This window comes from Podarcis raffonei, chromosome 1 (genome assembly GCF_027172205.1).
Source record: "Podarcis raffonei isolate rPodRaf1 chromosome 1, rPodRaf1.pri, whole genome shotgun sequence".
In the NCBI taxonomy this organism is placed as follows: domain Eukaryota; kingdom Metazoa; phylum Chordata; class Lepidosauria; order Squamata; family Lacertidae; genus Podarcis; species Podarcis raffonei.
In genome coordinates this window covers 71,783,033-71,804,457 of record NC_070602.1, presented here as the reverse complement: position 1 = coordinate 71,804,457, position 21,425 = coordinate 71,783,033, and the positions used below count along the sequence as shown (strand labels likewise).

At 39.8% G+C, this 21,425-nt stretch overlaps 1 protein-coding gene across 6 annotated transcripts in view; it reads left to right on the top strand.

Annotated features, from left to right (window-relative positions):
• The window catches only part of ABCC8 (ATP binding cassette subfamily C member 8), a 71,220-nt gene that overhangs the window by 27,976 nt on the left and 21,819 nt on the right, over positions 1-21,425 (top strand). For 4 of the 6 annotated variants that reach the window (XM_053392771.1, XM_053392797.1, XM_053392762.1 and 1 more), the window contains 15 exons: positions 1,090-1,235; positions 1,977-2,082; positions 2,676-2,786; positions 4,501-4,576; positions 5,306-5,411; positions 7,405-7,437; positions 8,771-8,806; positions 10,612-10,710; positions 11,908-11,992; positions 13,320-13,400; positions 13,848-13,985; positions 14,998-15,123; positions 17,591-17,690; positions 18,893-19,140; positions 20,525-20,691. In XM_053392771.1, the coding sequence (XP_053248746.1) occupies positions 1,090-1,235; positions 1,977-2,082; positions 2,676-2,786; positions 4,501-4,576; positions 5,306-5,411; positions 7,405-7,437; positions 8,771-8,806; positions 10,612-10,710; positions 11,908-11,992; positions 13,320-13,400; positions 13,848-13,985; positions 14,998-15,123; positions 17,591-17,690; positions 18,893-19,140; positions 20,525-20,691 (1,658 nt within the window). The remainder of the gene's footprint in view (positions 1-1,089; positions 1,236-1,976; positions 2,083-2,675; positions 2,787-4,500; positions 4,577-5,305; positions 5,412-7,404; positions 7,438-8,770; positions 8,807-10,611; positions 10,711-11,907; positions 11,993-13,319; positions 13,401-13,847; positions 13,986-14,997; positions 15,124-17,590; positions 17,691-18,892; positions 19,141-20,524; positions 20,692-21,425) is intronic. The other 2 variants (XM_053392780.1, XM_053392789.1) reach the window with 2 other exon arrangements.

The window sequence follows — 21,425 nt, the reverse complement described above, 5'->3', positions numbered from 1 at the left end:
AATTATAGAAAGCATGGAGAGTTAAATCACAATGGAGAGCAATTCGTTATTTGGGAAGTGTGTGTGTGTGTGTGTGTACTTTATCTTATTTTACGTATGAATAGATTTTTCTTGAATGTCTGTAATATCACTTTACTGATATTTAGATCTTACTGCTGTTTAGATCTTCAGTGGCCTGTTTGGATCTTAAATATGGACATCACTCCAATGATACATTTTGCAGCATGTATCACTGTTCTCTCAGCATCCTCCTGTGCTTGTATATTTAAGTCTAGAATGTCCTGTCCTCTTATCATGTAAGCTGACAGTGATGATGGCTGAGTACACACAGACCAGTTATTTCCATTTTGAAATAACCATGTTATTTCAAAAGCTCTAGAACAGGCTCCCCAACCTTCGGCCCTCCAGATGTTTTGGACTACAATTCCCATCATCCCTGATGGCTGGTTCTGTTAGCTGGGGATCAATGAGAGCTGTAGGCCAAACATCTGGAGGGCTGCAGGTTGGGGATGCCTCCTCTAGAAAGTAATCTCCATACAAGATGTGTTGTTGTCTCCCCTCTAATTGATTCTATTCTACAACACACAGGCCATACAGAACCTAAGAAATGGATTCAGGCCACTCCCACTGACACTTTCCTTTGGATGGCACCATTTTGGTGCATGCAGGAGCCACTTCAGTAATGGAATACAATTGGAGACTTTTGTTACCATGCATAGATTGTACTAGGGCAACCACAAACATCCTTTGATATTACTCTTGCCTAAGTTCTGCTCCAAGATGCATCTTTGAGAGTAACTTTATGCTGCTCTGGACTTTCATATGGACATAAGGCTATTTCTTCAATATGCATTCTTTTCTTCTTTATTTGTTTTTATAATGGGGAAAGCTCTTATATAATTGTTGTATTTATAGCTGATAGTTAAATGTATATTAAGTCTGCCTGACAGATTTTACAGTGCTTAGTTGCATAATGCCTCCCCCTGATCATTAGGGCTTTTGAAGTGCAGCTAAATATTTTCACTGCATTTGTACCTTTAATACAAGAGGTGGCTGAAATAATTTGTTTTGCTGTCTTTTCTTTTAAAGACATTTGTGGTCCATGCCCACCTGTTTGAAAATGCTGACTTTTCTCCTTCGGTGGCCTTTGCTTCACTCTCCCTCTTTCACATCCTTGTCACACCACTGTTCCTGCTCTCCAGTGTGGTTAGATCCACAGTCAAAGCTCTTGTAAGGTAGGGTTTCTGGAGTGCCTCTGTCTTACATATGAAGCTTCTTACTGCAGTGTTTAAGAGCTTGTGGTATCCGTTCAATACTTTTGCACTCTAATTAGACTCACTGATTTTCAAGGCCATCCCATAGTAAGTTTTCCCACCCCATATGCAGCCACTATAGCCACTATGTTCTTGCATTCCCAGCTCATTCAATAAGTTATATGGAATTATATGCTTCCAGGTGCAGGTGGGGGGGATCAATTTGAGGGCACATTTGACAAAAGTAGTATCACCACAATATGATGATGATGATAGTGTAAAGTTTAAGGCATTAGACCTTGATCCCACCAATTGTACTGGAGCCAAACCTTACAGTTTTATTACATCTTTGTGCACAGTTATAGGATTTCTTCTGAGAATAATATCTATACAGTGGAACCTTGGTTCTTGAACTTTATCCATCCTGGAAGTCCATTTGACTCCCGAAACGTTCGAAAACCAAGGTGCGGCTTCTGATTGGCGCAGGTGGCCCGGAAACAATAGCTGACAGCCACATTGGACATTCAGCTTTCGAAAAATGTTCGAAAACCGGAACACTTACATCTAGGTTTTCACTGTTCGGGAGCCAAATTGTTCATCAACTAAGCTGTTCAAGAACCAAGGTTCCACTGTACCATGGGAATTCTGAAATGCACACTATTGCTGTAACTGGCACAATGTATAAGTATTCCTCAATTTACTACCTTTTCCCTCTTTTCATAGCGTTCAAAAGTTAAGTGAATTTCTCTCAAGTGAAGAAATAGGGGAGGAACATGACAAATGTGCAGAGCCAAGATGCAAGGACAACCACAGCAAATACCAGGCAGTTGTAAGTGCTAATATTGGATTGTGCGCCAAATGTTTACCTCCCATTCTTTAATCCTTGTGAACCACCCCAATAACTTTGTCAGTTCCCTTGTAATTAATTAATAGCTACGTTGGCAAAATCTTAAAGCTAGCTAAGGACTATACCATGACTATTTTTGTTTAAGGCCAGCAGTGGATAGAGTGGTGGGGGGACACTGGCTATCATAATCAAGTGGGGAGGAGAAAGCCTATCCATACCAGAAATGGTTAAGAGGTAGCAGTAGAGGCTGAAGATGACCCAACCAGTCCCATGCAAATGTACAATTTATTACTGGCTTCCAGGGCCTAGTGTAGGCAATGGTTGCTGTCTGTAGGGTCTGCTAGCCAGGCAGTCACTGCACAGTTGCACAATGCTGATTGACACACAAACCTGTCTCCTCTGCTTCTTACCCACCATTTCTAGGAGGGGTTCAGTGTATCTTTTCCCCTCAGTCCCTCCCCAGTCATGATTAATGATTGCACCAGAAAACCAAGTCATTGTCCACTCTTTCTTAAGATTCTTTCACAGTCCTGTCACCACTCACCATGTATTTCTGTCTTCCTGATCTTGCACAGCCCCTCAAAGTTGTTAACCGTAAGAGACCTGCCAGAGAGGACTGGAACAATTACAGCTCTCCTTTAAGAAGACCTGTTAGCACCACAGAAGCAGATGATTACTGTGTAAAGGTGGTAATAAGGTCACTCTTTCTAATAATGTTGTTACTAATAAGCTCAGGGTTCTAGAGCCTGCATTTAGAAAGCAAAACAAAACATGACTGCCGAGGAGTAAGTTCTCATTGAAAGATTGTGGTATTTATCTGTCTCTTGAAGATAGAAATAAAAATAGTTTGGTAGCATGGTTATCAGTTTGTGAAATGGATCTTCTTGCAACGCTCTAATTTAGCCCAGCTTTCAAGATGTTTTTGGGCATAATTTGTGTCAGGTCTCAAACTAGTATCTGCTTTTGATGCTAGAGCTTGACACTGGAAAATATTGTGTGAGAATGGATAAAAGTGTCTCTGAGCTAGTACGCAGTGTGAATTTCTATTGACCTTGTCTTCACACATCAAAAGCTAGAGTGAAAGGCTTCTAGTCCAGAGGGTAGCGTTTTTTAGGCAGGCACTTTTTTTTAGAAGCATCTCCTCCTCCAACTGTATGATTCCTCACTTACTAACCTTCACTCCTATGTCCTATTGTGCTCCCTTAACAATGCCTTCTTTGCATTATATATGAATGTCAAGGGCCCAAGTGGTTTTTCTGTAGCTCAGGAATTCCTTCTCCCAGCAACTTGTGAGGGCAGTTCTCCTCAGAAAGCTTTACCCAAATTGAAATTGAGTTATTGTGTATAAGTTTATGACTATTTTAGTTATGTGGTTTATATTTAATTAAGCTATATATTCTGATTAAGTTGAGCATTTTTAAAAAACCTGTGCATGTTTACTCAGAAGAATGGGAAATATCTTCATGTGCACATCAGAGCTTTCATCCTCAACACATTTATTAGGGAGCAAGCACCACTGAAACTTACTGTACTTCTGAGTAAACAGGCTCTGCAACCAGCTCTGAAGGAAATTATAAAACTCAATAGGAAGAATTGTGGAGTTTTATGTTTGCATTGTATAAGCCACAATAGGTAAATTAAGATTTTACATTTTTTTAAAAAATGGTAAGGCAGTTTGCATTTGATGCCCAAACAATACTGTGCTGATGCAACATACAAGTATATCTATCTCCATGCAGTTGCCAGTATCTGGTTATGGTGAGACCAGAGAGGCTCCTGGCTGGGAACTGTTGCAGTTACTATGCCCAACTGAAGTAATCTCAGTGTTCTGTCTCCTATGAAAATTTGGAGTTTGATTAGGGTCTGATGAACAAGGGCACCATGTTTCCCTAGCACAGGGGAAGGAGTTGTACCAGACCAGTTGGTTTGTGGTTTGCACACTAAAGAACAAAAAGATATCATTAGCTTGGAGATGATCTGGTTGAATGTATGTGGGGTGTTGCCAAGTTGTAGTTTTAAGGTTTAAAATTTCCAATTACTGTTTCTTTTACATCTATTTTTGATTGCAAGCCATCTTTGATGTACACTTGCCCAGAAAAGTGGCCAAAAATATATTTTTAATATAATAAAAATACATAACTTAACAATTCTCAAACTAGCCAAACAAGAATGCCAATTTTAATATATCCCACATACCACAGAATCTCTCAAAATAATACTCAGCTGAAAGCATAGAAATTCAAATTGGTCAAAAAAGGGTAAGCAAGAAATTAGATAGATCAAAGTGGGGTGGGGCCAAACTGGCTTATTGGAAAACCACAAATAATTTTTAAAGAAAATGTCTGAGTGAGATTTTGCAACGGCATGGATTATTTATCTTTTTTGCTATTGTTGCCATAGGTCACAAATGGATTTTTCACTTGGACACCTGAAGGCTCTCCAACATTGTCCAGCATTGATATTCGAATCCCTCAAGGTACTAACCCACTCATTATATTTTTCCCCAACAATTTTTATTGGTTTTTACATATATTTTCTTTGCATAATATCCTCACAACCTTTTCCCAAAATAAAACATTTGGCTCCATGAGCCTGTGACTTCCTTCCTTCCCGATTAATGGTTTTCAAACTTAATCTCTATACATTGCATTTTCCTGTATTTCTTATTCCTGTTAAATCTTATCAATATATTTCCTTACTTAACTACAATAAGTAATAAATTTATCCTTACAAAGCTTCCTATAACCCTACTAGTGATGTTAATTGTTTAGTTGTCTTTCAGATGTAACATAAATTTACTCCAGCCTTTCTGGAAAACCTGGTCCTGCTGCTTCCGGGTTTTTCCCATCAGTTTCGCCAATTCTGCATAGTCCATTAATTTCATCTGCCACTCTTCTTTTTATTATAACAAACTTTTTTTTACTTTTTTTTTTGGCAATAACTCTTATCCAGCAAGGGAGATCTGCATGCAGAAATATGCTCCTATGCAGGAATCAGATACAAATGTGCATTTATATCTGTATTGGCACTCCACAGTGTGGGTGGGGGGGTATGCCTTTCCACACCCACCTTTGCAAAATCACCTAGTGCACCTGTGTGAATGTATTATTGAATGTTTACTCATTGAGCACAACTGTTTCTGGATCAGGGCTCATTATCTGTAGTAAATTTAAACTTCAAATAAAATTCTTTTTTGTTACTGCAGGTCAATTAACAATGATTGTGGGACAGGTGGGCTGTGGTAAGTCATCCCTCTTGCTAGGGATACTTGGGGAGATGCAGAAGGTATCTGGGAATGTAATCTGGAACAGGTAATTTTATTCATATTTTAAGTTACTGTGTAGTTTATGCAAGGGATACAGACTTAACTTCAAAGCTATGTTCTTGGTGCATGTGAATTAAATCACTGCTTTGGTGAAGACCAAACCATGTTTATACTGTATATTTTATATTGTAGTTAAGAACAGGCATGGGCAAAGTTGGCCCTTCAGATGTTTTGGGACTACAACTTCCATCATCCCTGACCACTGGTCCTGCTGGCTAGGGATGATGGGAGTTGTAATCCCAAAACATCTAGAGGGCCGAGTTTGCCTATGGCTGGTTAAGAACATCGGTTTTCCTTACTTACCTCTTCCACGTATATGCAACTGCAAACAGCCCCTAATACTAAACATATATATTTGTAAATAAACCCTACTGATTTCTGCCAAAGCACCAGAATACCACTTTAAGAGCCTGGGGAATTGCCCTATACAGAAACTACATATAAAGAAAGCAGAACTGTTGGCTTGAAATTATATTTACTATGCCTGTGCTGGTATGTTCTATGCAGAATCAACACTATCTTAAATCAAGAAATCAGTGTGGGTCTATTAATAATTGCCTCACAATTAATATTCTCTTTGTCAGTACTTTTGTTAAAACATTCAGTTAATTTGAAAGAAAACACACCATGGAATCCAGCAGTTCACGTTGCAGTTTGTTTTCTCAGCTACATCTCCATTCCAGTGACCAAATCATATATCCTTATGGTGTTCCTTTTGATGACAGTTTGCAATAAATATAAATTTTATTATGTAGATTTTGACAGTGTCTCTAAAATCATGTATGCATGAAACATACTGCTGTTATAATTTGTTCCTATCCACTGTGTAGCTATGGCTATTATTGAGGTATACAATGGTAGCGTCTTTCTAATACAGTACCTGTGTATGTCCTTCCCAAATCAGCAAGTGTAATTTATATAATTTATACATCCAAATGGCTTTTTGTTAGCTTTCCCCCCATTTTCAGTGAAAAGACAGCAGAGTGGGTTGGTTGTTCCACCTAGTGGTCAAAAGGCAAGCTGCAACCTTTTGAGAGGCAGGCATCCAGTTCTGCTCCTGCCTTTGGTTGAAGTGCAGCCAGTCGCCATTGCTCTCGCTAATGGAGTAAAACTAAAAAATATGGTACCTACATCATTCTTCACCATGGAACCATAATTTCAATATACAGTATGTTGCTCTGGCATATTTAAATGTAGGTATTAGCAACCTAATTTCTCCATATGATGTCTATTGGTTGGAACCTGCACTAATAACTTTTAGACAAATCCTACTTTCAGCATACCATTTGCATTCAGTTTGCTGTATCACACTATATATCAAGCCCACCAAGAATTGGCATAACTCAGCAACGTAAACTTTTAGTATTCATGAGGGTTCCTTCATGTACATCTTTAAGTCTTTGATGCAAGTATTATTCCACTGCAGCTCACATGAACATTTTTAAAGTACTAAATATAAGCTTCTCATAACCACCAAACATTCAAGAAAGATGGTGGCAAATCAAGCCATGTGACTGGAGTCTTGCACTGGTTGATCATATTGCATCAGGTTGACTGCTAAAATATTGTAAAGTGCCTGAAGTAAGATGCTGTTGACCTTAATTTGAAGCAACTCTATGAAAAATATTTTGCAGTGTACATGCAAAGTAGAATGTAGTCATTAATCCTCCTGTGAGCAAACGGTTCATAAGTACAGTGGTACCTCGGGTTAAGAACTTAATTCGTTCTGGAAGTCCATTCTTAACCTGAAATTGCTCTTAACCTGAGGTACCACTTTAGCTAATGGGGCCTCCTGCTGCTGCTGCCGTGGCACAATTTCTGTTCTTATCCTGAAGCAAAGTTCTTAACCCGAGGTACTATTTCTGGGTTAGCGGAGTCTGTAACCTGAAGCATCTGTAACCTGAAGCATCTGTAACCCAAGGTACCACTTACCTGTATGAACAATATTCTTCTTTTCTTTTTTTTTGCTGATGATGCAGCATTCCTGACAGCGAGACAGGGGAAGATGTCAGGTATAGTAATACACATGATTCTCGCTCATCATGATATCCTAAATCTATTGTGTTGCGAAGAAACAAAGTACTGTACAGTTTGCCTTTACAGTATTAACTTTCTGAAATGATTCTTTATTAAACATTTCAGCTTTTACTTAATTCTTCTTGCTCTCTTGACATTTCTTTTTTTCTTATTTACACATCCCATTTTATAGAACCAAATGGAATGAAAGAATCTGCTAGGCAGATGAACATGTGTTGGCATAGTTTTTACTTATTTATTTATTTTAATTATAACACTCCTTAGTCTTCTAGCCTAAAAGGCAAGATACCAAAAGGTACACACTTTGCTTTGATGTAGCTCGTCTGCTTCATGCTGCTTTTCTGAAGAGTGTTCGTGTACCACCTCCTGCAGAGATGGAAATAGATAATTACTTATTTCCCAGTTCCTGGGATTTTCGTCATGTCTATTAGTTTTCTTCCCTAGCTTATCCTAGTTATGAGATGATATCTAGATACTTTTGCTCAGCAAAATAGACAGTTTCAATATCTTCATACATAGTATCATAAACTGATGTGGATCAGATTTTTCCCCACCTCTAAACTAAAATACAAAAAAGTCACATGTGAAACATGCTTAACATGGAGATTAATTCCAAAGCAGTGTGCATAACATTGAAGTTTCAGAATGTAACTTACCGGGACATATTAAAGCTTATTGCGAGTTTTCAACAAAAGATACAATAAAAAAACAAGACAGGAAGAAGGAAGAGGAGGGAGGGGGAAAGAAAGAAAGAAAACCATCTATGTATATATAGTACCAAGCCCTCTATCACAATTACATCTTGATTCTACAAGTTGCTTTCTGAAGAGAGGTATTAAAAGTGTGAATTAGATTCAGATCCTCCCCCTGCCCCTTATCAACCAACATAAAAGTACCTGTACAACAAAGTGAACTATTATCCAAATGATTGTCGGAAGACTGTGTTATGTTTGATACAGTAGAGTGGGGGGAGTCAAATCACAGTCATAACAGAATAGGAAATGAAAATGTATAGATATATGCATGACACGGTGTAATAAGTTGTGTGGTGTTGTTCGCCTGAGGTTGTATTTACCTAAATTTAAGACCTGCTAAGGAACAGATTATTGTTATTATGTCTTGATATGTAAAACTACAGAATTCAAAGAGAGTGTGCTTTCTTTTTACTATGACTGCATCTATATATAATTTGTCAATGTATATGTCATTTATTTACTTCTCTTGATTTTAGAACTCAGGCATATCTAAAGTATTTGCAAAAGTGCATTAATACTGCCATTTTACGATATACTGTACCTTTTCCTCCAGCCCAGAAAGAGAAACAGCTGTTGACACTGAAACCAGGTACTAGTTAATTATTCCTTCAGGGTCAATCCTGGGTTATGCATCACCCTATGATCCACATCGAGTTGTGGTGATCCTTCCAGGGTGCCATTTGGGGAGTTCTACAGCCTGTTACCCCCCCCCCCATCTGGGCATTTAGATAGAATACTTCCTCCTGGATCCTTTTACAGGGGTATGCTGTTTCTTTGAGCTAGGAAGGGGCTAGGGCTCCATCCCACCCCCTTTGTCTAGACTAACGATCCAGTCCAATGCCTTTTGCACCACCTGAGTCAGCTCCACCTTGCTTGTTCACCACCACACCTCTCACATCTGCAACATAGGCCCCCAGAAGATGTCCAGCAGCCAACCCTCATTGCCCATCAGTGATAAGTGCATGCCGTCAGGCCTGTAGAGATCCACATTACTGAACGTAATGCTAGGGGGCTGAATTACCTGGCCCCCCAGGTGAGACACTGTGTGGAACATTGCCTTGTTCACTTTCTTCTGGGTATGGTAGGCACCTATGAACTCCAAGCCCACCTTGCCAGTGCGTTTTAGGATGTCCCCCATGAAGGGCCTCAAGTTCAGTGGTTGCTGTGAAAATGAGATCTATGCCCTTGCTGCTAACCAGGTTGTCCTTGCCTAGCTGAATCACCCAGGCATCTGGCAGTCCATGTGGTACAACATGTGGTATAAGCCATGGCATCAGGCTATCTAAATGTACGTCCCCCTGGGCTTATCAAGTACCGGTAATACAGGCTCTGGCCTCTAGGCAAAGCTACTAGCCCCAGAAAGTTGTTGTAGCATGCACAGGATCCCTTAAAAGTGCTGTTCAGATTTCAGCTCTTTTTTCCATGCACCAGAGGTGCAAATCTTGAATAAATTATTTGGGGTGGAGCAGGAAAGCCCCCCCCCCTTATAATATGTCACAAGACACAGTGTACACACACTATTTAAATGGCAATGCCCATCAACTTTGGGGCCCCCTCAAATATTTTATTGGGGGGGATTTCAACCCCTAGGGGTTGGCTCCTATGCCAGGCACTAGTAAGAGCCATTTTTCTACCACAGTGAGGCTCCCCAGGGGGAGTAAAACCCCAACCCCTAACCCAGCTCAAAAAACTTTGGTCTCTTTTCCAGGCCCAGCTGCCACCACAGGAGTCTTCAGCTGCTTTGGTGGCCAAAATATTATCTGGTTACTTGTTAGACCTCTTCAGGAACATCCTCACTCCCCGACATCTGTTGCCCACTGCACTGCCAAATGCAAGTGCACCCAGCTTACATAGTATGGTGATGGATACAAGTTTCCTCTCTGAAAACAACTCAGAGCTCTTTCTGTAACAGAAAAAAATGCTGAAAAACCATGATGCAATGAAGTCCTTTCAGTTGGGTCAGCCTTTCTCTGACCACTGGTCCTGCTAGTTAGGGATGATGGGAGTTGTAGTCCAACAACAGCTGAGGACTCAAGGATGAGTTAGGTAAAATCTTTTTGACTAGGGTATCCTTCATATTTATAGGGCAATGTAATATTAATCTAGAGCCACTTACAACAGCTTTTGCTACCCCCAAAAAAAGATGCCTTTTGTAATACAAAAATCAGAATTTAAAGCTATTACAGACGAACCTGACTGTAACCTTAAGCACAATAACATTTTACCAGGGACACATCTCTTGTGAAAATATACCTTTTTTAAGGATAGAGATGGAATATTAATTGATGTTTAAAATAAGACATTGATGACTACATTAATGAAGAATAATTTCCATGGCTGTTTCAGTAAAATAAAACAAAGTCCTTCTGTGGTTTTTTGTTTGTTTGTTTCCAGGAAAAGAGAATCGGTGGCATATGCTTCCCAGAAACCATGGTTGCTAAATGCTACTGTAGAAGAAAATATCACTTTTGAAAGCCCTTTTAATACACAAAGGTTAGTGTACTTAAATGCCTTGTAAATGCAAATAATAGTAAGTCAATCTTACCAGCCTTATAGTGAACGTTTTTTATTGCTGTTGACAGTACTCCTCTCCTGGTTACATAGTACAAATGTTGAATTGTTATGGCAGAGGTGACAGTCTTTGAACTGTAATGATTTAAAACATTCAATCATATTGAGCAGTGATCCTTCCTTAAAAGTTCAGTATTGACTGCAGGTATAACACACCTTCTTGACTGAGCACCAGTCTAAGCATTACATCACCCACAAGGAAGCAACTGGAAAACATTTCCACATGGCAGATGTGTCACAAAAGTGATTCAATATGTGAAGCTGCTTTCCAAATGGCATGGTCCAAATGTGTGGGGAGACTTTTTGCCAGCATTATGTGAGGTGCAACCCATCTCTTGCCAGAAGTCTTTCCTCAAGAAGGCAGAGACCATTGTCCAAGCTGTTGTCTAAGAAACCAAAACTTTTCCTGACTACATCACCTGTGCGGCCAGTGGTTTATTTCCAGTATTTTCCTTTTGGGCCACAGTGCTCAACAGGAAGGAGTGATGAGAGAAACACCTGTGCTCCAAGGCCCTTCAGCTTCCTACTCAAAGTCTCATAGTCCCTTGCTATATGTTGAAGGTTGTGTCTGGCAGCATGATTTGTACCCACATGAATCAGAAGGAAAGGGTTGCATTGTAGATGTACGTTAGGGTTCATCCACACTTCCACTTGCCTAGAAAGCACAAGTCCACATAGTTTTCCCCTTACCCCACTTCTTTCCCAGGAAAAGCCCACTCTTTAGCTCTTCATTAGAAGAAACAATAATCCACAGAAAACCCAATTGCCATTTGCTCCTATTGAGTGCTAAAGAGCCATTTTCCCTGGGGAAAAGCAGTGGGACAAGAGGATGTGTGGATAAGCCCTTCATCTCCTCAGAGGACTGATCCCAGCAACAGAACCAGGGAATGCCTCATTTATTTCTAACCTTTGGACTACCTGTAGTATAGTGCATTATTAGCTAAAATGGCATTTATTTGCCTGGAACAGAGTTCCCATTAGAACAATTAGTGCTTAGCAAACATGCATTTTCCAGCGTGTGACTTCTCCAGCTGATTAATTTTGCTCTTAAAAGCAGGTAAAACGTGCTTGTGAGGCAGTCTCTAGGTGAATTGACAATTACCAGTTCTGTTTCCACAGGTACAAAGCAGTAATTGATGCTTGCTCTCTTCAGCCTGATATTGACATACTTCCTCATGGAGACCAAACACAAGTTGGAGAAAGGGTTAGTGACCATATGCAATGTGTTTGTTTGTTTTTTAATTAAGCACCCAAACTTGTCATGTGTTCTTGAAATTCTAACTGTTACTTGACAAAACCAATTTGTAAAGCAAATTGATATTATTGGTTTGAAAGCTTTACATGTCTGAAACAATGTTGAAGTTTCATCTAACAAAGTGGGTTTTTTTCCAATCTGCAGTCACCACTCCTGATCTCACTGAAATATTGTATTTGAGGTGTATATTTACTGAATAAAATTTTAGTAATCTAGCATGTATTAGTGAATGATATTTTTCAACATTCCAATTTAAGTAGGAACTAGCAAGATGTTCCTTAATATGACAGGCTATGTATAGAAATAAATGGTAGCTGCTGCTTTTATATGAGAAAGTAACAGGATTTCAGTTGGGGACAAAGTTGAATTGGGGTAAAACTTATTGGGTGTTCTGATAATCAAAGACAAAGCAGATGTTATTGGTTTGCTGGATCTCCTACATGAGATCCAGGCATCTAGTTGAAGGATGAGATAGAACCATAGTCAGTAAGGGAAGCTGACACAGAACACAAGAAAACTAAAAATAGCTAAGGTGCAACATACAAGATTTGGAAAAAAAATCTTAGAAACACCAAGGATAAGACAGGAAGAATATAAAGCATTGCAAATGAGCTGCACAAACAAGGTTTCATCTTGTAGCAGTGTGTGTTTTCAGAGATAACATTGTCAAAATCCAATGGGATAAAGTGTTGGATTTTCACACATGGAACAGATCCATATCTCATGGGATGGGAAACCTGTGACCCTTCATCTAGCATGACCAATTGTCAGGGATAATGGGAGTTGTGCCCCTGCAATATATGGAGTGCAATAGAATTCCCACCCCTGCTTTAAGTGTCTTAGTCATTGTATCACAGGCTAGGGATGGGGCACTTGTGACCGATATGGTGTTTGACTCCAGCTCCCATCAACCCCAGCCAGCATAGTCAATGGTCAAGAATTATGGGAGTTCAGCAACATCTGGAGAGCCACAAGTTCCCTAAACTGTTGCAGACATAGTTCCTCATATTGACTTCAGGAGCTGTAGTGAAAGTCATTGATGAAACACTCGTATTTTAAAAGTAATTTGTAAATTGTTAACAATAGGGTAAGTATTTTGAAGAATGAGAATGAAGATACAGTACTGGCTGCCTTGTTTAACAGCATTTGGTATTTCTGCCTATCTTTTTTCAAAGTCACTCCCATATGAAGATTTATTAAAGCAAAATTTGAGCAATGATGCTTCAGAACTGATTATATAGCTTTTCAAACTGAATTGTTTTGTCTTTTATTCCAGGGCATTAATCTTTCTGGAGGTCAACGCCAGCGGATCAGTGTGGCAAGAGCTCTCTACCAGCACACAAATGTTGTATTCCTGGTAAGTTGGCCATAACTAAATCCACTCTCTAAACTGAAGCTTGCAAAATTCTGTTGTACTGCCCGCATATAGGCATCTACCTGCACAATGCTAATATTATATTAATTAATATTCAAGATACAGTGATATGACACCATGGAAATGAGACCATTATAAGTATTCCAGAATGGATGGTACAGTGATATAAGAGAGAGGATAGGTTTTAGCATCTTTTTGCTCGGAAGCTATGAACAATTTTGAAAAAACGGAATTCATGTGAATTTATTTTACATTATTTTATTGCACTTCTAGAAAGTTTTGTTTTCATTCATATAGTAGGATTCATATGGAAGGTTCCACCTTTCCTGGAAGGACATAAAAAATATGACAAAACAAAAGCTACTTCTGCAAACGTAACAGTGCACCATTACTGAGGAAATATCTGAGTATATATTTTGTCTTGGTTAGGATGATCCTTTTTCTGCACTGGATATTCACTTGAGTGACCACCTCATGCAAGAAGGAATCCTGAATATGCTAAGAAATGACAAGAGGACTGTTGTTCTGGTTACCCACAAACTACAATATCTGCCCCATGCTGATTGGGTGATGAAGCTTTCTTTGAATATAGAAGAAAAAAGTGATTTGCTAATATTCACAACCTGTTTGTATATGTTTGCATGCCTGGTTCAACAAAATATAAGCACTCTTAAACAAAACTGACTTCAATGAAATGGGTATTTAATTATCCATCTGCTTGTGTGCTGTCCTAACATCTTTACAGCCCTGGTTAAATATTTATATTTTGTGACTTTGCACTGCCATAGCCCTTGGCAACCCCATCATAGGTAATGTAACAGCAAGTCCTGGAACCAATTCACACTTTACTTCAGGAGTGGGGAACCTGTGGCCCTCCAGAGATTGCTGAATCATTCACAATCATTGCAATCATTCCTCTCCATTAGTCATGCTTGCTGGAACTGGTGGGGAGTTGAAGTCCAATGACCATTAAATATGGGAGCAGAACTTGGGAAGGGACTCTATTTCCCTATATTGCTTGTGATTAAGACATTTCATTTACTTCCAGGGTGTTCAAGCAAGCAGCTTCTTGGTGTGCTTGCTGCTGTCATAGACAATTTTTAGGTAATATTGTATATACCTTATGACAAAGATAAAATGGACCATTGTCAGTGGCATTTAGTTTCAGTCCATAAAAATGCCAAAATATTAAGTATGTAAGTAGACCCAAAAGAAAGGAACTAAGCACAATTTGAAAGATACCGGTAGCTCCTTTTAAAGCACCACGGTAGACTTTCTAAAAAGAGTGGCATTGCACACTCAAAACAAGTTCACCTATTAGAATAATAATTTTTAACACATAGCTTAATTCTGCTTGTCATTCACAAGTTATGTGAAGTTTAAAACTATCTTTGGATGAAAGAGAACAAGCCCTCCTTTAAGCAAGTAAAATAAATATATAATAAAAAAGAAAGAAACTTAGCAGGAATTCAATACGAGTTAAAAACATATATACCAATTAAAGGAGCTTTTAATGTGTGGTTGTGTTTTTTTTAAAGAACAGACTTTATTGACAAGCTACATCTTAAAACTGTTTCAGATTATTGCAATGAAAGATGGTACCATTCAAAGAGAAGGCACTCTCAAAGATATTCAGAAATCAGAATCCGAGCTCTTTGAACACTGGAAAACACTCATGAATCGACAGGACCAAGATCTGGAGAAGGCCAGTTTTGTTTTTCTTTAGGTTTACTTTACCTGAAGCATTTGTAGTTCAAAAATACAGAATGATAAATGAAATTCAAATGAATAGCAGGACAGTCCAGAATCCAGCAGGGAAGAACAAAGTTACCAAACCCATCCCATTTGTGCCAACCAGGGTGGCAGTTAGAGATGGGGCACTTGTTTTGTCTTCCTTCCTGTGTCAGCTCCAGGCTGGGGGTGCAGAAGGGTCCAGATCGGAACTTCTCCGACAAATGGACTAACTTTGAATCAAATAGATGCATCACTAGCCTTGCCTGTTTTAAAGCCCTACACCAGCTACTGCCAGCAGGAACACTGCCAGACAGAAGCTATGTTCACATTAGTAATTTTCGCCTGCTGCGTTTCAAGCCATAGTTTCACACTGTTGTTCACATCAGAGAAAGGTTGGGAATGCATTCCCCTGGTGTGTATGATCTTTTTGGTGTGTGTCCCCAGAACACCCCCCCCAAAAAAAAAACCTCCTATTCATTAAGCTGCCATCTGCACATATTGTGCTGACCTGCATATGTGAGATGACTTACTTTGAATCTAGTTTTCTAGTCAGATTGAAGCTAGTTTGAGAAACAACACATCAAGCAGCAGTTTTTGTCAAGAAACTACAGGATTGATATGAATTGTGGCAGCATCATGTGCACGCAGCCTCAGAAACCAGTAATGGGAGGACACTTGCTATCAAGTAAGCAGTAATCTTACTTGATTACTAGAGACATCACCTTGCCAACAAAGGTCCGTATAGTTAAAGCCATGGTTTTCCCAATAGTGATGTATGGGAGTGAGAGCTGGACTATAAAGAAGGCTGACCGCCGAAGAATTGATGCTTTTGAATTAGGGTGCTGGAGGAGACTCTTGAGAGTCCCATGGACTGCAAGAAGATCAAACCTATGCATTCTTAAGGAAATCAGCCCTGAGTGCTCACTGGAAGGACAGATCGTGAAGCTGAGGCTCCAATGCTTTGGCCACCTCATGAGAAGAGAAGACTCCCTGGAAAAGACCCTGATGCTGGGAAAGATTGAGGGCACAAGGAGAAGGGGACGACAGAGGACGAGATAGCTGGACAGTGTTATCAAAGCTACGAACATGAGTTTGACCAAACTGCGGGAGGCAGTGGAAGACAGGAGTGCCTGGCATGCTCTGGTCCATGGGGTCATGAAGAGTCGGACACGACGAAACGACTAAACAACAACAACAAGCGGTAATCTGAACATACCCAGAGATCGCTTCTCATTCATCTGTGGGTGCAACAGGGGCCTCTGCAGAGATGAAGTCCCCCTGCTCACCCATCTGCAGCAGCAGAGGTCACCAGAATGTGGAAGAGGGGTGCCTTTCCTGTTCCTAACCCCCTCTAGTGGCACATATCAGGAGTTATTCAATGATCCTTCATCACTCAATTTGGCAAGGGGGTTGTTATTCTTCTGTATGGTCTGTACCTGAAACCACGTCTGAATCAACCTTCCCAAAGAGATGTTCCTGCATAAGATAACTGGAATTTGACCATAGTAAATAAAAGTAAGGTCATAACATACGAAGAAGAAATTGGTTGACTTAGGATGCAATTCAAACCATGGCCTCGGACTGGAGCTTAACAGAGTGGTAGGACATCAGCCCTGCAGCTGACACCAGGGAAGGTGGAAGGCAGCAGGAGGGAAATTGCTGCAACAACCTGGGAATGGCAAAAGAATCGAGCCCCAAATGAGCCTGATGCCATCATGTGATGCAGTGGAACCAGCTTGGGAATCAGTGGGTCCTGGGCAGCCCCCCACCCCTGCAACACCCCATTACAAAGCATTATGTGGACTGCTGGCAGGACACCACCCTTTTGAGATAGCACCCTTTCAGGACACCTCTGCCCCATCCATAAAGGCACACTAGCACAAGGGGGTTTGCTCTGCAGTGTCCCGTATTATGTTTACATATTGGGAAAGATGTTTAAAGGGTGAATACTGAATAGAAGCAGGACAATCAGAGGTGTGGTGCCAACAGGCCTTTGTAGTTAATTATTTTTTTTATTAACCAGTTGCCTGAAGTAACTATCCCTATTAGCTAGAACTCTCTCTCTTACTCAGTACATTATCTCTCATTTGTGAATTATGCTCACCCTCTTGGCCATAGCTAGGTATAATCTGATTGTTGTTGAACTTAGCTGTGATGCTCCAAACCCTGGTGTTGAAACGCATATCCTGATCTCTTAATCTTAGTTAATGGCTGAGCTACCATTATGCCTGCTTCACACTCAAGTGATAGATGGCATTAGCTATCGTAAGAGCCTGGTGTGTGTATACCTAAGGGATTACTAATTCATGACAGTTAAATGCATTTCACTCATTTCATTTCTAACAGAAGATTGATTTGAAAATATAATTGTTTAGAAACAAAACCTTTAAAAACGAAAAGCGTGGACACTCAGTGTCACTTGTTTCTCCTGCTTTTAGGAGACCTTAATCGAACGAAAAGCTGTGTTAGACAGGACAAACCTCCAAAGGACAAAGAATTCTCGAGAAACTCTTCTCCAAGATGAAGAAGAGGATGAAGGTGAAGTTGTATTCCAAACAGGACTTTTCTGAATAATTTTTTGTCATTCTGTCCTTGACAATAGTTCACAACACCAATACTTTAAAGTATTTTTGAACTGCTTATGTACAAGTCAAAGGTATTCTTTGTTTGCTAGCAGAAGTTTAATAGGAGATGCTTGTTTCAGCAGAACTAATTTTAACTGCACGTTAGAGCCATAATTGAACATTCATGCACATGTAGGTATTTATTTCATTGTGAAAGACTTCAGAAGTAATACAAGGGTCACTTTTCTTGTGGACTGCTAAGATTGGATTACTCCATGCATCTATAAATCATGGTGTCCCGAGAAAATTCTGAAGATCTGTTAAATAATTTAAACACTCTTTAAATGTGAGAGTAATGTGAGAATAATGAATGGCTAGTCGACAGGCCTTCTACTATTTTACTTATTTTTTTGGAGAGCTTTTATTTTCTATCATAGAATTCTTAAGCCACCACATTATGTAAAAGTGGTTTATCCTTGAAAGAAGGAGCCACTGGAATCAGTGTAGATGTGTTAAAATATCCTCTCTTTAGATTTGTATCAGTGCTTTAGTCTGTCTGCATTTACATACTCCTTTGTATACATTTGAATATACGCACAAAACACCTGAAAATATCTACATAATATTTGGAGGTTTTCAGTTCATGTGTCTACTCACCCCACCTACCATGCATAGAGCAAAATGGACAAACTGGAAGAAAACTGCAATCTGTTGCATACTTGCTTGCTAGTAAGTCCCCTTGAACGTGGGCCTTGTTGTGAATAAAAATGCAAAGATTAAACATGCTAGATCACCTCTGGGAGTAGTTTAGCCCTCTATATGTTGTTGGACTACATTATGCTTGAGCATCAGGGCTAGGTCAGCCATTAGCCAGTACTGCTGCTCTGGCAGCAGCAGGGCAGACGACGATGGCAAGGCAGCACATCCCATTTTGCCTCAAGTGGAGAAATGGGACATGCTGCCCCTGTGGAGCATTGACCGTGCTGGTTGTGGCTGATGGGAATTGTTCCAGCAACTTCCTGAAGGCCGCAAGTTAGCTACTTGTGGTCTATGGGCAAGAAATGCTAGTCCTGTTTTTCCAGGACTTAATGTATTGTTAGCACTACATGAAGATGAGGGGGAGAAAGGTGAAATTTTCCTAGAAGCATTATTTTACAGTACAATATTCCTTTACAGATGAAATTCCAGAAAGTGATGATGACGACAATCTATCTTCTGTCCTTCACCAAAGAGCAAAGATGCCTTGGCGAGCATGTGGGAAATACCTTAGCTCAGCAGGATTCCTCCTCTTGCCTTTGCTGGTTCTTTCACAACTCCTAAAGCATTCTGTTATGGTGTCCATTGACTTCTGGCTGGCACAGTGGACATATGATGCTATTGCTTTCAAGGTGGGGCCCACGGAGAAGAACTGCTCTGTTTGTGAGGTATGGTGCCTTCTAAGATCCCAACACTGATCTCTTGATGCAAAGTAATATCTTCTTGGTTTTCTGCTCAGGTATATACTATACAAAAGTCATATGCTCTCTGAAGTTGTTTACATTTCAAGTAGTCCTTGAAAATAGCATGAATAGAGAGTACTACTATGTTTTGTTTTCTGGGATGTAGCATTCTAGCTACTGCAAATGGTTTAAAAAGAAGTATTTTATGCATCTGGAGTACTGTTGCAGTGCAGTCTTCAACCATTTTACTAGGGAGTAAATCCCATTGAACTCAATGGGATTTCCTTCTGAGTGACATTTTAGGATTGCATTATGAATCTATAAAAGCACATATTTCGTCATGAGAACAAGATAGCACAAGTATTTTGAACACGGAATCTGGATATATAGGGCTGCCACCAAACATGTTATCTCAGTGTTTGTACTCACAATTTTCTGTAAACATCTATTGAAATTCTTTCATGGCATGACCTCATGATGTGAGTTCCCCTTCTGCAGCCCTACATCACTATTAATCATAATTAACTCATCAGAAGAGTTAAGAATTGAAGCAACCATTACAATTATATTTTCTAAAACTCTTTCATTTTCCTGTACAACCATTATTCTCAACTAAAGAATTATATCTTATGTAAATTGCAATGGCATGGAAACTCTGTCTGTGTTAATAAAAAAGACAGAATCGATTCAAAGAAGATCAACATAATTAAGTTACTTGTTTCAAGGAGGGATTAATTGTTCATGTGAGTCAGATGTGATGCTGGCATTATTTAATAAAAAAATGAAATTGAATCATTCCTGGCAATTTGTGTTTTATAAATAAGCAATCTATTTTATTTAAACTCTTAGGGTGATAGCCAAACTCTGCACAAGCAGACTTCTACTTGTGCAATTGAACCTCCTCATCCTCCTTCTCCCCACTGTGCCCCCCCAATCTGCTCTAAAAGATCCCCAGTGCTCCAGAGGAGACTTGTGGGGCCATAGCAGACAGTAGTGGGGAGGAGAAGAAAAGGCTGTCTCCTTTCAGAAGCAGAAGTCCATTCCATTGATGCACTGACATAGTCTGCTCTTCTGCACAGTGGTTGAAGATAAGTAACAACTAGATGTGCATACTAGCCCGTTTATGCTATAGTCATTGTCTTTTAAATGTTTAATTTCAAGCATTGCCAAATTATATATCTGTATCTTAGCAAACCTAAAGTCTAAGTGCTGAATGCTTTATTTTCATAAATATCAAGAGAGACTGAAGTAAGTACCGTGGCTATGTAGACAGGTAAATGGGAAAATACCCTACAGTTATTAATCCTGCAATTCTGACAAGTTTTGTGTTTCTTGTTTCACCATTTTTCTTCTCTGTCCTCTCTTTTAGGAATCCAAGTTTAATCATTCTCCTTATACAAGAATATTCAGCATTCTCTGTTGCCTTGGAATTATATTATGTCTTGTAACATCAATAGCAGTAGAATGGACTGGTTTAAAAGTTGCCAAGAAACTACATTGTTTTCTGCTGAATAAAATTATTTTGGCCCCAATGAGGTATTCTACTATCATGAAATTCAAAGATAATGTTGTGATAACAGTGTTGCATGCAATTCTAAGATAGCATTTCATATGCAGTTCTACCTAAATGATTAATAATTGTTGTTTGTTTTGTTTTTGGTGCACCCAAAGGTTCCAAGGGCAAACTGCAGTAGCATAGAGTTTCTTGTCCCAAAAGGCTTTTACTAAGCAAACAAAAACATTGATAGACCATATGAATGGCCTTCCCAGCATCCTATTCTAACCCAGAGTTCCCATCCATTATTTCCAATTTAATCCAATGTACCATAATCCTGGGACGCGGGTGGCGCTGTGGGTTAAACCACAGAGCCTAGGGCTTGCCAATCAGAAGGTTGGCGGTTCGAATCCCCACAAAGGGGTGAGCTCCCGTTGCTTGGTCCCTGCTCCTGCCAACCTAGCAGTTCGAAAGCACGTCAAAGTGCAAGTAGATAAATAGGTACCGCTCCGGCGGGAAGGTAAATGGTGTTTCCGTGCGCTGCTCTGGTTCACCAGAAGCGGCTTAGTCATTGCTGGCCACATGACCCGGAAGCTGTACGCCGGCCAATAAAGCGAGATGAGCGCTGCAACCCCAGAGTCGGTCACGACTAGACTAGTCAGGGGTCCCTTTACCTTTACCTTACCATAATCCTATCCTAATCCGTAGTTCATAACCCTAAAGATCAGTACTGTATGCCTTTGTTCATCTTCATCCAGTCCCACAACAATCACTC